Source organism: Dipodomys ordii, unplaced genomic scaffold, assembly GCF_000151885.1.
Source record: "Dipodomys ordii isolate 6190 unplaced genomic scaffold, Dord_2.0 Scaffold10, whole genome shotgun sequence".
NCBI classification, from domain to species: domain Eukaryota; kingdom Metazoa; phylum Chordata; class Mammalia; order Rodentia; family Heteromyidae; genus Dipodomys; species Dipodomys ordii.
Window position 1 is genome coordinate 11,910,684 of NW_012267226.1, and position 15,730 is coordinate 11,926,413.

The 15,730-nt window shown below is 41.2% G+C and overlaps 1 protein-coding gene across 1 annotated transcript in view; it reads right to left on the reverse strand.

The window, feature by feature from the left end:
- Pdgfd (platelet derived growth factor D) overlaps positions 1-15,730 on the reverse strand; it is an 82,955-nt gene that overhangs the window by 10,534 nt on the left and 56,691 nt on the right. The window contains exons 5-6 of the mRNA XM_013009472.1: positions 15,342-15,404; positions 12,677-13,324 (exon numbers count right to left, since the gene is read on the reverse strand). Of these exons, the coding sequence (XP_012864926.1) occupies positions 12,677-13,324; positions 15,342-15,404 (711 nt within the window). The remainder of the gene's footprint in view (positions 1-12,676; positions 13,325-15,341; positions 15,405-15,730) is intronic.

Consider the following 15,730-nt stretch of genomic DNA (forward strand, 5'->3'; position numbering starts at 1 on the left):
CAGTGTAATAGGGTTCCTCTTTCTCCACATCCCCTCCAGCATTTGTCGTTGGCTGATTTGTGGATGTGGGACATTCTGACTGGGGTAAGGTGGTATCTCATCACAGGGACTTTAAATGTCTAGGCTGGCTTCGAACTGCAATCCTCATATCTCAGCCTCCTGAGTAGCTAGGATTACTACAGGCATGAGGCACCAGCACTCAGTGACGATGGTAAATATGAAGAAGGCAAAAGTGCTAGTTTCATTTAACTCCAAAGGCCACCAAAGTCTTACTGGAAATGGCAGTGCTGTGAGCACGGTGCACATTAGTGTGTCAGGTCCTAGGCAGCCATGCTTCACGGTGGCTAGGTGCTTGAACTCTGCTGAAAGCTATAGATTTCTCATCATGGCTCTGTCTACTTTCAGCTGCAAAGTTATTTAACAGCTCTGACCCTCTGTGTCCTCATGTATAACATAAATATTTGAAGTGTTGAAATGAGTGTGTGTGGAACTCAATTAATGCTGGTTACTTTCACTCATCTTGACTCTTGGGTCCCTCCACCTTCGTTTTCTTTCCTTTTAATTGTTAATCTAAAGTTCGTTCTTTTTCTCTTTTGGCTATGTCTTACATAAAAGATTATCAAGGAATGTGGTTAATGAGACTATTATGAGTTAAGGATGTTCTACTCAAACGGCAGAGCTAACACGAATATGCTTGAGTGAAATTTGTATTGTTGTTATATAAATTATGTTTTAAAATAACGTTATCAAATCTACCCAACCATCAACCTATTTGGCCTGGAAAGCCACCGACTGGTGCCCACTCACAGGACTATGTTGTCACTAGACTGCAGTTACAAGAAAGCCTGTGGCCGGCATAGGTTTTGCCACCAAGTAATTCTCTCCATACCAATCTCGGCCACTCCAGGAGGACTACCACAGATACCAGGTAATTATTGTCACATTTACTCTGGCCCCAGTAAGTGCCTTAAACCAAAGTTTCTTCAGGAGCAGGAAGGCGTGGACTCTGTTGACACCGGTCAAAGGCCAAAAATCTTGTCAGTAAAATGCACGGAGAAAAAAAATGGAAGGAAAAGGCACAAGTGTGGTCTGAGTCCATTAAGCTCTGATAATAAGAAAATACCATTGAGAGTAAGAAAGAGAACGGCCATGGGGCCAGGTGACCCCCTGCAGCAGAGCATCCACTCAATAGCAGCAGTCCCAGGCACCGCTTCCCAACTGTGGTTGTGTTTTGATTCTCAAGGGCAGGGGTTTGTCCTTATCTGTTATATGCTGAGCCCAGGACGCTGAACAGACTGAATAAATGCTAAATAATCACTGTGCATAATTTATTGCTGTTTTTTTTCTTCTTTTGTCAAGGCATGTCATAAGTTTAGCTACAATCAATCCAGATTTAAATTGAATGAACTCTGTCTTGGGAAAGGAACCATTTTATTGCTGCTAAGGCTCTGGAAAATAACTGCAAGCCAAGCAGGAAGGATTACATAAATGGATTAAGAAGTGCAGCCATCATCTATTACAAGTGTCACCTTGAGATAAATACTGATGCTGGCCTGTGCATTACTGGGCTGGTGGACAGGGCTGATGCAGCAGGCCAAATCTGCTGCTTGTGATAATGAGAGTGCATTTGTTTAACTCGGGGGTGTAAAGAGGTACAATTAGCAAGAAAGGACAATGATGCATGCGTGTGGAGGCAGAGGGACCAGAAGGAAGTACCAGTAGTAAGTTTCTGCTTCTGGTCGGTCCTCTGCTAGGCATTTTCATTTGTGACTACAGTTGGTTGTTCCTTAACCTTTTAAGAGACTAACCCAGAAGACGAGTAAATAGCAAAACAAGGATTAAAGTCTTTCCCCCTCCATCAAACAGAACAGAGGGGTGGTGGGACTCCCACTGCACCAATATCACCCGGTGCCGTTGGCTTTGCTACAAGGTGTTTTTTAAACTGAAGCTAAATGTTGAATGTCTGCCTCCTTATCTTCAGGATGTATCCCAGCCAAATTACAATATGTCTTTCCTACAGGAACCAAGTTAAACTACCAAGTCCCCCAACAAACCAAACAAGGCAAACATGACTCAGTCTCCTTGAAACCAAGCTCCTCACACTGTGTAACTGTCTTACTGACAAGCTCTGGTTACTTCTATTTCTTAGCCCCTACAAAGAGATTTACAATGCTGTCAGTTTTCTGCATCGATTCACTGGGGGGACGAAGGACGGCTGTGGATTCCAGCTGCCCTGCTGATCAGGGGATTGAAACCACCCAGGTACCCAACTTAGAACTTGAACTAAAAGGTTCCTCACACTGGATGCAAATGAATTCAAAGCACGAGTGCAGATGTTCTGCAAGGGCCTTTGAATTTCCAGTCAGAGAAGAATGACTAGACAGCTCAGCAGAGCGGGGAGCCAGACAGGGGGCTGAGCAGCAATTAAGGCTTCCGGTGTTGCTCCAGTTGGAAGGTCTCTGTCTGGTGTGAGGCTTTGGGGAGGGAGGCAGCCACGTTCAGGGAGAAAGGCTGCACTTTACATCCCTGCTTCAGTCTCCGTGGCTGAGAATTACAAACCAGAAAAGGGTGTTCCAAGTTTGATTCAAAGGCCCATTAATTTCATTTCCCTTCATCACACTCAGGTGGACAGAACATTATAGTACACTATCATCTTCGCTGTCCTTTTGGATTTAAGTCTCATTTCTTTTCCTAGACCTTTGATTGTATGGAGAATGTTCTGTGGAGAAACCACGTCTTCTGGTCACAATGGTCCAGGGGGAGTCGGCACACAATGCACAGGAAACATCATTTCTTCTGTGGCTCCACCCCTGGCATGCAAGCCCAACCTCAGGCTGTTTGGTCTGTGCTAGGAGTTCTGGGATTGAAGAACCAGGGATCTGAGTTTTTAAAAATCTAGGATGAGAGCACAGGGCGGGGACCTGAGTGGGCACCCTGGCTCAGTTTCTAATAGTTTAGGTCTTAGGTTCTGGGAAGGACAGTCAGCTTGGTCTTCTTGATCCTCTCTATGAGATTACCAGAACTGGAACGGTGGAAAGTTCTTCTCCTATAAGACTGCATGAAATCTCCTAAGTGCTAAGAGTTGCCCTGACTTTTACACTGGCTTTTGAGAAGTTTAGGGAAAAACTGGTCCACAACTTGTCACTCACTAATCTGTACAGTTCTTGGTAGCAATGCAGTCTTAATCATCTTTATCTCTCCTCACATAGTACCTAACCGCCCCTCTCCCCAATAGAGGCTGAATGAAACTTAAGATCCTTTCTACTAAAACCATTGATTTTCAATAATTAGAGGCAGATGTTGCCAAAAATAAAGACAGATCTGTGTCCGATTTCTTTGAAAGGAGTAAGAATTCAACCTGATTGCATCAAAGAAAATGACCAATTTTTCAGTTTAGGTTTTCACAGCATAAGGAGGGAGAAGTAATTCTGAATAGTATTCAGAACATGCTCCTATCTCCAACCTTCCCTGGGGTATAGTGTAGAACAAAAATGATAACAGTGTGAAACTCAGGTTCTAGAACCAGCTCTATCAAACATGGACTATGGTTCACAAAGATGACTGGCATGAAGACCCCGGGAAGCTAGAAGAGGGCCTTGGAGCGGGTGGCCTGACTTCAAGAAGGCCGCGTCTCACATACGTATCTCAGGGTACAAAGGGAAGTGTCCTGGTCATCTGGGGAACTTGGCCCCATAATCTGTGATGGAAGTGCTAACTACTGCAGTGTGAAATACTAGATTTATGACAGTTGAAGGGGTAGGAGGTGAGGAATTTATGAATGATTGTATTTTTATACTGAGCTTCTAGGGGATCTCTGATGTTTTCAAGGTTCATAAATTTCCAGGAAGAGTCTGTTCATCTTTGTGGGCTTTATAATCTCAGTGTGATTTTTTTTAGGTCCCTTCTTCTCTAAATCCCAGAGAAAATATTTCTGCAATTCAACTTCAATTTGGAGGTTCAAATAAATCTGGAAATAGCAATTATTTTATAGTTGTTAAGGTGGGAATGTTAGGATATTTTAAATTTAAAAATAATGAAATACCCTAAATTTCCTAACTCCATATATCCCCAAATGGAAATATTTGCCACTTGAATTTATGAAAATTAAGCTAAGTCACAGTGAATGCTCATGAACAGAGTGCTAATTTTCAAAGGTTAAAAAAAGATTGTGAAGCACATTAACTAAAGCATAGTATATTCAGGAGAAGGTTCCAATAGTGTAACTCCTTTAAACAAGTAACTTAGCATTTAACAAAATGATATTAGGAAGCTGGAACATGTGTTGTTGGGAGGGGAGTAGCTAGATGGGGAGAGGTAGGGTTAGAAAATGCAGTTATGGGGCTGGGAAGGTGGTTCAGTGGTAGAGCGCTTGCTTTGCATGCATGAGGCCCTGGGTTTGATTCCTCAGCACCCCATAAGCAAAAAGAAAAAAGCTGGAAGTGGCACTGTGGCTCAAGTAGAGCGCTAGCCTTGAGCTGAAGAACTGAGGGACAGCGCCCAGGCCCAGAGTTCAGGCCCCACGTCTGGACCCCCAAAATGCAGTTATAAGATTCAATGTACATATGTGAAAATGGAATTAGGTAAACTGAGGAGGGGGTGGTGCTAGATGGGAGAGAATGATGACAGGGTGACACTGACCAAGCTGTATTGCACCACAAACTGACTGGTTACACTGAAACCCCTTTGTACAACTACTTAAAGATAATACAAATAAACAATAAGTAAATGTAAAAAATTATGGGGGGAGGGATGGTGGGAGAAAAATGAAGGAGTGGGCAACAATGTTTGACAAGAAGTGTACTCATTACCTTACCTATGTAACTGTAACCCCTCTGTACAACACCTTTACAACAAAATAAAATAAAATGGTAAACAAATGTGTTTTTTAAAAAAAACAAACAATGTGAAGCAATGGAGATATGGAAATTTTCTGAGCACCTACTATGCACCCAGAACGGTGGTACAGTGTTTTCAGAAAAATCAAGTCTCGTTGGTCTTATAACAAACCTTCCTCTTAGCTATTGCTATTCTAGTGTTGCAAATGTGGAAATGGAGAGACCAAGGGTTAGATAACTTAAAGTCACTTGACATGCAGTAGACACTCAGCAAGTACATGCTGGAAAGCACTGGATGATTGAATGAGTAACTGGAGGAGGATTAGAACTGAAGGGAGGTGACACCATCACAGGACGAGATTGCCAAGAACTCTTGGGACTCGAGGCCCAGGGGATTGTGGGAAGTCAAGTATGAAAGAAAGGAAGAAAACCAGTCAGGGGCAAGGCTTTTACCACTCTCCTTTAAGACTAGTGTTTGAGCACTGAGTTCCCTCCACGTGGGCTTGCAAAGAACAAAGCCAGGTGTAGGCCATGGTTCTCTCCTCCTGAAATGAATTCAGAATTTGCTTCTTTTTCTGTAAAAATGAGAAGTAGAGTGCTCTCCTGCCAAGAAATTGATCAAGCTTGAATGAGGTTAAGAGTATTTGAAACACAGGTCCAAATCCTGGCTCTCAGTAGGTATGCTCCAGATTATTGTTGCCCCAAGTAAGAGAGATGAATGAGGAGAGCCTAGAAGAAGACGCTGAGATTCTACAATGGGTCATCATCAAGGAATGAGAGGTCAGAGCCTTCTTGATGTAAGGTAAAGGGCCATGAGTGCTCAGTGTAATTTCATGGGACGTAACATCATCCTTTGCAAGTAAAGACATCTCAGCACCTGCAGTTCCTGCATGGACGCATGCTCTTGGACCAGGGCACTGTCTCCTTAACCCCAAGGGGGCAGAAGACACAGGAAGCACACACCCCATTCCAAGCTGTGGAAAATACATGTTTTCTCGCCTAGATACTAATAGCAATCTGTGCCTTTCCATGGCCAAATGGATTTTTCCTGTTGATTTATGTTTGCGTGAGAGGCCTAGACCTGGATGGGAGGAATCACTCTGAGGCAGAGAGGGGGTTTTGCACATCTCCAACCTCATCTAGAGAGTAGAGGTGGCATCAACACTTGGAGAACGACAACAAAAATAGCAACAACTGAATGTGTTCTTGTTTCTCCAAATGTTGCTTGTGTCCTCATGGAAATGTGTTTTCAGTAATACCTGCTCGCAGACAGAGTTAGAGGGGAAATCTAGAGAATTACAAACCATATAGGTCTTAAACAGTGGCTGACATCTTAAGAAAAAAAACCCAAACCCAGGCTTAGTTGCGAGAATATCCAGTGAGCAAGATGGTGCATACAGTTGAAGGGTGAACAGGATCCTGGAGAAGTTTAGAACTTGGCAGTTACTTTGTAAACTGTTAATGAGTGTACTGATTATGCAGATACTTAAATGTGACAGTATTGTATGAGGCTCTCCAGATTGCTGATGGCTATCTCAGAACCTCACAGGGAGGAGGGCAAAGGAACTCTGGGAAGTGTCCTAGCTTTGTGCAGATCTTTGTAGGCAACTCAAGAAATAATAGTAGCTATCACTCATTAAGGGTTGACCAGGTATTAGAAGTTCTACCATCTAGTCCTAACACATCTATGCAATATTGATATAATTACAGGCATTTTACAGAATGCATTAATAAAGATCAAGAGTATGTAAGTGAAATCTCCAAAGCTCCTGTTCTAGGATTTGAGCCCTAATTTTATCACGTTTGCTTGACTACAAATAGTTTATGCTCTTTCCCCAATAGTTTCTTTCTTGCTTTCTTTATCCCTTTCTCTCTCTTTTCCTTCTTCCTTCCCTCCCTTCTTTCTTTCCTTCCTCCCTCCTTCTCTTGCAGCAATACTGCTGAACTCAGGGCTTGAACTCAAGGCTTGCCACTCTACCACTTGAGCCACACCATCAATCTTTGTCTACATTTGCTATTTTCCAGTTATTCTTTATGCCTTGGCCAGCTTAGGCTGCAATCTTCTAACTGTGCTTCTCTATGTTGCTGGGGATGGATGGCAGGAATGTATACTGTAGCTGACCATTGTGCTTTCCGCTGTAGCTGGCGTGATAGGTGTGTGGCATCACTGTGCTCAGCCATTAAGATATAGTCTCATGAACTCTTATACCCAAACAACTGTCTCTGAATCACTGCCTCACAGCTAGTTCAGATTAGAGGCACCCAGTTGCATTCTTCTTTCTTTGATTTTTTTTTCCTTATCCAGTTTATGGCGACAATTTTAATACTGCTAAAACTTTGGTGCATACTGCATGGTTCAGGAAACCCAATGAAGCTGATTCTCTTCTAATAATAGAAATTAGAGAAGCAAATCCACTGTGATTTGATGTCCCCAATACTACTGTTTGTTTAATTTACTGAGAGGTAGCTGCAGAGGGCTGATAGCATAGACTGACCTAATTCAGTGCTGGTGTCAGTCAAGAGCTTTTGAAAAATTCTCACCAATGTATCAAATAAGCAGACAGAGAAAGTTTGCAAGCCCTCAGTTTCCAACTAATGTTCATGCCTTAATACATTCAGATATTATTTCCTGAATTCTAAATCATTTTCATAAAAGTACACAATGCAGTGGCAGGAGAAACAGTAATACATGACTAACTTTTAAAAGAAGGTATCCTGAACTAAGGGAAATAAAAACCACTTCATTTATTCTTCAGTTTCTTATGTCATGTATTTACCTATAAATAATTGGCAAGCCAGAGATAAATGGTTAAGCTCCTGAAGCAAAACTGGAAATAAAGAAGATTGGCAGGAGAGCCTCAAAATTGGATGATTGACTGCCTTAGAGTTACACCATATAACCATTTAGAGGCTACACATTATTATTAATTAATTTCAAACCTTATTGTTGGTAATTAGTGTCAAAATATTTATTACATCCAGTTGTAGAATGTTGAATTTTTTTTAAAAAGAGAAGTACGTGTTATTTCGGGCATTATATAGCTTCAATGAACAATTCTTTGAAAATTTTGTGGGGTCTTGTTTGTTTTGTAGAACTGGGGTCTGAACTCAAGGCCTCACACTTGCTAGACAGGTTCCCTACCACTTGAGCCATTGTCAATCTTTTTGGCCTTAGTTGTTGTGGTTGTTATTATTATTATTATTTTGTCAGTTGTGGGCCTGACTCTGGGCTTGGGTGCTGTCCCTCAGCTCTTCAGCTCAAGGCTAATGCTCTACCACTTGAGTCACAGCACCACTTCCAGCTTTTTCTGCTTATGTGGTTCTGGGGAATCGAACCCAGGGCCTCATGCATGCAAGGCAAGCGCTCTACCATGGAGCCACCTTCCCAGCCCTTTTTAGTTATTATTTTAAAGTACAGCCTCACATTTATGCCCTGGATGGCCTGGACTGGACTGCAGTCCTCCTGTTTACCCTTTCCACGTGTCTGGAATGACAGGCATGCACTCACACACTCCAGCTTTTTATTGATTGAAATAAGACCTCACAAACTTTCAGCCTAGGCTCATCTCAAAACTGCAAGCCGCTCAGTCTCAGCCTCCTGACAAGCCAGGATCACATACATATTTTTATTAACAGTTTAAAGTGATTAGTGTGACTCAGTAATTTTGCTCTTTTATTTTTCCTGCCAGTCCTAGGGCTTGAACTCAGGGCCTGGGCAGTGTCCCAGAATCTCTTTGTGCTCAAAGTTAGTACTCTACCATTTGAGCCACAGAACATCTTCTGGCTTTTTCTGGGTAGTTTACTGGAGATAAGAGTCTCACTTTTTCTGCCCCCACCGGCTTCAAACTGTGATCCTCAGATCTCAGCCTCCTGAGTAGCAAAGATGACAGGCATGAGCCACAGGCATCCAGTGATTTTGCTTATATTTAATCACAAAACTTAAACTGTGAAATCAGCCTTTCTCCCCATTAGTGTTGGATTTTTCTATGGCAAATGTGTTATCATCTATATTCAAGTTCTCTTGGAATAAGCAAAGTATTAAATTTCCATTACATTGTTACTCTCCATAAATCTCTCAGCTAATGTTCAGTATGGTTGACTCAGGGGTGATTACTTCATTATAAATGTTGCGTTACGTGTTATGAACTGGATGAACTATATGTTCTCCCTCAAGTTCATACTATATACTTTCAAAGAGTTATAGTTTAAACTTAGTTAAATTACAGTGGTCATACCATGAGTTAGGTGGTAATTATGCAACTTCTAGCAAGAACATCCATATAATTTTACATAATTTTGTACAAATTTGTCGTATTCAATATTATACTCCTTAGAAAAATAAATAAAAATTGAACTTAAAGGATTTTTTCCTTTTATTATGAATCTTTGATGTTGAAAGCATGAAGCTGAAATGAATATAGAAATTGAGTTTAGGAACTGCTGTTATCTACAGACTTCGATTGTACACACGCCCCTTCTCCCCTACTCTCCAGGAAACTGATAGCTGGATATACTTATTTGTCGTATTATCTTTAACTCAGAAGCTTTTACAGACAAGTTTGAGCTTCTCTGCTACTTCTGAATTAAAAAAAAAGACCATCTCTGGTCCTTGAATAATCTGTCTTTCTCTCATCTCCTAAACTTCTACTGTCCCCTTGCTTCTCATTTTTAACTCTCCTCTTGAGGAGAACTAAAAACTATTCTCCCTTGCACCAAGGAAAAAGCAGAAGCATTTCAACGATTTCTGCCTTGCGATGTAAGCTCTTCAGCCAGTTTATCTGTGCTTTAGGGTTCATAAAATCATGTACCTTATCTATTCATATTTAACTATATTCTTTTGATTCTTGATCCTTGGAAAAATACCCCCTTTTGATCTGTCTGGACAAACCAGAGGAAAGTATGTTCAATAGATTAACAAATGAAAATAATTTTTCTATACAGACTCATTCACCTATCAGCATGCAGATGATGTGTTAGAGATAATTTATTTAGAGATCTTTTAAAGTTTATGCTTATTTGATGCCTAACAGTTTCCCTTAGCCCTGATTTTCTGTTTTCAGTCTTTAGTCACTGTTACCTTCTTCAAACATCAGGCTACAAGCCATATGTCCATGTTTTCAAGTTCCAAAAGAGAAAACAGCGGCTGAAATATCAAACCTGATTTATCTTGCCTTTGTGAAACATCCGGGTAGCTTACCCGCAGTAGAGAGACAAACAATTAAACCAGTGCATTTATCCAAGTACAGGACTATGGGGACTTGGCAGTTAGTAGAAATGGTACGAATCTGTTTCTGAGATTAAGAAATAGAACCTAAGCCAACAGAGGGGAGAGATGATGTTTACTTTGTTACAAACATCAAGTAGAATGTCACCTGGAATGTTCTTCAAAGGTTATTTCAGAAACCAATGCTATTCTTTTCCCTCTCTCTTTTGTTGGTTGTGAAGCTTGAATTCAGGAACGCTTTTCTCGAGCTTTCCAGCTCAAGTCTAGCATCCTACCACGTTGAGCCACAGCTCCACTTCTGGTTTTCTGGTGATTATTTGGAGATAAGAGTCTCATGGACTTTCCTGCCTGGGCTGGCTTCAAACTGAGATCCTGAGATCTCAGCCTCCTGAGTAGCTAGGATTATAGGTATGAACCTTCAGTGCCCTGCCAAAGACATTCTTAATATAGCCATTTTCCTTGGTCACGCAGTGGGCTTCTGTAAACTTTAGAGATATACCAAGCTTAGGAGGTGGTTAGCTCAGTGGCATATGCAAGACCCTGGGTTTGATCCTGAGCACTGTAAGACAGGCAGACAGACTGACTGAAACTTTACAGTTGCAGGAATAATACCTTTCATGCTATAAATATTAGCTGAACATTCAAAATATATTTGAAACGGTGTCTAATGCTAGAGATACAGAATGAACAATCTAAGCCAGAGGCTACTTCAAAAAGTAAAAATGTAAATACCATTAATGTCTCAGCCCTACTTCCCAAAGATCCCGAATCAAAGTATCTAGGTGTCTGTAGATTTCCAATGTTCTCATGTCATTAAATATTTAGTTGGAATTAAGACCCAACTTAGAACATCCTGGAGCACATATTCCCTAAGAGAAAGCACAGGGGTAGAATAACAGTACATCTGGGCCTAGGGTGCTGCTAACTCTGCCTGAGGTATGGGTGTACCACAGAGACAGGACAAGGCATGAGGAGGCTCCAGCACAGCATCCGTGCTGGGCTATTTCAGAACTGCAGACGGTCACAGATTGCTAACGATTCTTACACAGGTCATATGGCAGGTGCTCTTGGGAGTTCCATGAATAACCCCCAGAGTGAGTACTGCTACACACACACACACACACACACACACACACACACACATACAATGAGGAGACAAAGACTTAGGATCAACTGACTTTCAAAACACAAAACTTGAAAGGTGAAGTTTTGAATACAGGCTTCCTGTTTCTAACACAACATGGGGAAAATTGACTTCAGTAATTTTTAATATTTCCAGAAAAGAGATGCCAAGGAAAGCCACTGTCATGACTAATGCTAACTTGAGGGTTTAGAATTTGTTGCTTGTTTGTCTAGTATCAATTTTAGTATTTTCCTGGAGTTGACGAAATGTGAATATTTGACTTCCTTTCAAGTTGACCTGGTAGAGACCTAAATTCAGCAATGCCTTACAGGAAAGCAATTTCTTCTTTGAACCAAATCCAACTTGAGCCCTGAGGAGGTTAATTTTGATCGCTGGTGACCTAGAGATGGCTGGTCTCAGTAACATCAGGGCCTCTGTGACCCCTTTGTCCTCCCTTAGCTGTACATTCTAAGTGTACAAAATTTATGACCTAAGCCACAAGCGGACGGCCCAGGGAGAAGTCTATTAATTAGTCATTTGAGCTCAAACATTTCCACTGGTTGTGCTAAAGCAGCCTACATTCAGTTATTTGTAAAGCACTCTTGATATTATGAAATGTGGGAAACAGACATAACTTAGCTAACTGCCTTCCCACCTGTGGAGGAGAGCCAGCCTTGGAGGCTTGCTGGAGAAAAGGTTAGTAACGAAGCTTAGCCAGTGATTTGAGGTCTGCATTCAAATAGATACTCTCAGCCTAAAAATGTATCATCCTGATGCATTCCCTGGCTATTTATTTGTTTTTATTGTGACAATACCGTACAGAGGGGTTACAATTACTTGACCAAGGCAATGAGTATAGTTCTTATCAAGCATGGTAGCCTCCGCCTTTGTTTCCCCTTCCTATCCCTTCCCATCTTCCCCTCCCTCCCATGCCCCTTCTTCTCCCCACCCCCCCACTTGGCGCCAAAGTTGTAAAGTTCGTGTTTCAACATAGTGTCTTGTACATCTCATTATTGCAATGGGTCCACCTGTATCCCTATTTAAACAATTTGTTTTTTCCCTTCCCCTCCACAAATTATACCAACATCAAATACAGTGAAAACAGGGGTTATACCGTGGGGGAGGGACACACAAAGCAATAAAGAAATCATCTTATAAATATGTTACAAACAATAGCAAGAAAAAAAAAACCATTTGAGTCCTTATGAGTTTCAGTCTTACTGTTCCCATCACGATGTTTTCTGTCCGGCATTTTCCTCTCATTGTATTTTCTCCCAAACTTTCAGTTAAACACACACTCTTGTACGCTCCAAACTGTGCCATGCCTAACTTTCCTCTCCACTGGGACATGTGCCTCCCAAGCCCAGGAACCACGCAGAAAGAAACCAAGTGCATAAAAGATTTGGATTAAAAGATAATGTAAAATGAACAACAAATGGGAAAATCTGAACCCTTGCCAGAGTCTTGTAACTTCTAACCAAGGTCAATACTGACAGTCATGGACTCAGCCGACTGTCTATCCGAGAGGCACAGCCAACACTGCACAAGCACAAGGGCTGTAGGCCAAGAACCTAGATGCTCATTTCTCCCACTGTTAACTAGCCAGGCAGCTTTGAACAAGTTAGTTATCCTCTGACTTTGGTTCCCTCTGTTATCGGGGCTAATAATGCTTTGTTTGCCAAGAAGGTAAGGAGCCGGTCCAGGTGCTTTCCTGACCTCTCCACACATACTGTGACAGATTGGACCAAATCTTCTTTTGTCATATGCAAATGACAAAGCCTGGGTTCCATACAGAGATGAATTTGAAAGTGCTGTGGAACATATTGTGGTAACAGATTGACAGTAATGATCTGATTTGAGTGCATCAAACATATCATACTGCCAATCTTTATTATTACTGTTGACACTACTTACACAGAACCACCGAGCCTCTGTTTTCTTACCTTTTGACTTCCGGCCGTAGTAGAGCCTGCCTCGATATTGAGGAAGGTCCACATATAAGTTCTCAAGATCTTCTTGCCACGACTCTGGGTTGAAGTACTTGAGCACATCTTCCACAGTATCAAACTGTGCGACTGTTTTGTCCAGAGCATCCGCAGTGAGATTGGGGTCCGTTACTGATGGGGAGTTATAGGATACCCCCTAAGAGTGACATACAGCTCAGTGTACTCAGAAAAAGCAAGTCAAACAACTATACGCAGACTTCTAATTACAAAACATCACCTGGGTAAATACCATGCAAAAGCAATCTGACATTGTCTGGCCATATTCCTAAATAGGAATAATTAATCGATAAAAGATTAGACAACCTATTTTGGAAGTCAAAGCCATGCAGACCATCAAACTTTCAGTCCATCTGAACTGAAATCATTAAAAAAGATATAGGCTGAGTGGAAATATGAAAATGAACTCCTCTCATTTCCTGTCGTAAGGTCCCAGATCATTCATATATCAACTAATAATGGTGAGAATTAAAATTCTGAACTTCTTCCAAGCATGTTTTGAGAATTCAATCCATTCTCTCACATAGCCTCTGTGTTCCCATTTATAGGTCACCTCGCATTGCAGATGTTGTTTGAACAGTGTTTAACTCTACTCTGGAGACATTTTGATAAAATTTGGCACTTTAACCAACTTATTTACTGTCAACAAGGATAATTAGCCATGAAGCTGGCTCTCTTGACTTAAGAGTGCATGATTCACATGGGAAGCATATTAAAAGAAAAAAGCCTGCCTGTTGCTAGTGATCCCAGTTGCCATTAAAACAGTCTTAGAATATTCTTTCAGTGGGGAGCATGGCACCATTGAAATAGTGGAAAGGATTATATATTTTGCCATGGAAATAAACCCCAGTAAGGTTTCCAAGCACTTACCTCACTAACCCTTGCACAATCTAGAAGTAAATGAGCCATGATTCAAACATCTCTGTAAAAATTCATGACCCATTAAGAAGGAAATAGAGAGCACATAGCCTCAAATGATTTCTAAATGTCATTAAAGAAACTGCCAAACAAATAAGATCCCCACCAAGGGCAAATATCTCCTATCACTAAGAAAAGAATGGAAATTAATGAAAACTTACTTTTCCAAAACCTAACTGCAGAATCCTATTGAGAAATAATATACATTTATAGAGCCTCCGATTGCAAAGCTCACGAGTGAGAATATCACTCCTGGACTGTGTTTCTCCATTTAACCAACTAAAGTTCAGAGATAAGTAAGCGATCCCATGATCACTTGTTCTTACAGGGATGTTCCCTCTTCAGCCCCAAAGCCCAAAAGCATTAATTTAATCTACCACTGGTATAACATAAGGGATAGTTTTCATATAGGCTCTGTAGAGGAGGGAAGTAAGGAAAGATGGAAGTTGGGGAACAGGATGGAGGCATGGTAGAACGATTAATGCGTCTATCCAGGTGCCTTTCCCTTCCCTCTCCTCCCTTCCCCTAGAAATCATACATCTAATTTTCAGCCAACCTTGTCAGAATAAGTAAACACCTCATCCTGACTTAACTTTTCTTTGATGCTATCTACATTACCAACATGAATCTATGTTATATTCTGCACAGTTGTAACCAGATAATTATTTATCTGGCCATGTGTTCTATGTCAGGTATTTCTGAAGAGTTTAGGAATTTAATTATAGTACAAGCCATGATAAATGCGTCATCCTCTACAGTCCTTGGTGATAATGACAAAGCTGCAGCCATATTTGTTCTTTTTGTTCTTGATAGGCCAGCTCTGTGATCTGTCTCTGTCACTCACGCTATCTTCCTCTAAACTCTGAGGTTTCTCAAGTTGTGGCAGTCCTTTGAAAATGCACAAGTTAACAGCTTTTTGTGGGATATTCAGGAAGTGATTTTCAATTTGCTCACTTGAACGAGAACCAATGAATCAGTTCCCTATGTTGCAAAGTCCTTTTGTGGGAATGCTCTGCTGTGTAACTGACAAATACATAAACCTCTGTCTAGCCCAAGTTCCTACCATGGGATACTGGTAATTCCTTAAAATTATTCGGAAACACAGGCTGTGTCATATAATCCCCCATAACCTGAAAGAAATGGACAGATTCATCATGTTTGAGATCTGGTCCTTCAGAGGCTGATCTTGGCTATTCTGTCAGTTTGATTCACTGGTAATGGTATCATAAATTACTTACTGAGATAGGGCTTGTGACTGATTCCCAGTTGTTCTCTGAGGCTGCTACCGGTTGGAAATCTTTCTAGAAGGAAAAGAAACATGGAAGTTAGTCAATCATCTGTTCAACTCATCATGCAGATTCTTCCAAATAAGTGATAGCAGAAATTGGGCTAACATTCTTTCTGAACAGGTTACCAGTTTTCTTCAGCATCTCTCTCTAACAATCATGCTCACTTCATTCCAGACCTGGACCACTGCAGGCTAAGAGAGCTGTTTAAAATTTAACTTGGCCATCTACTGATGTGTGACCTCGGGCGACCTCCTTATCTGTTCAAAGTCATTGCCTTCCTCATCTGTCACATGCTGGGATGTTTAAATTACAGGGCTGTTTCAAGAACTGAATGCACT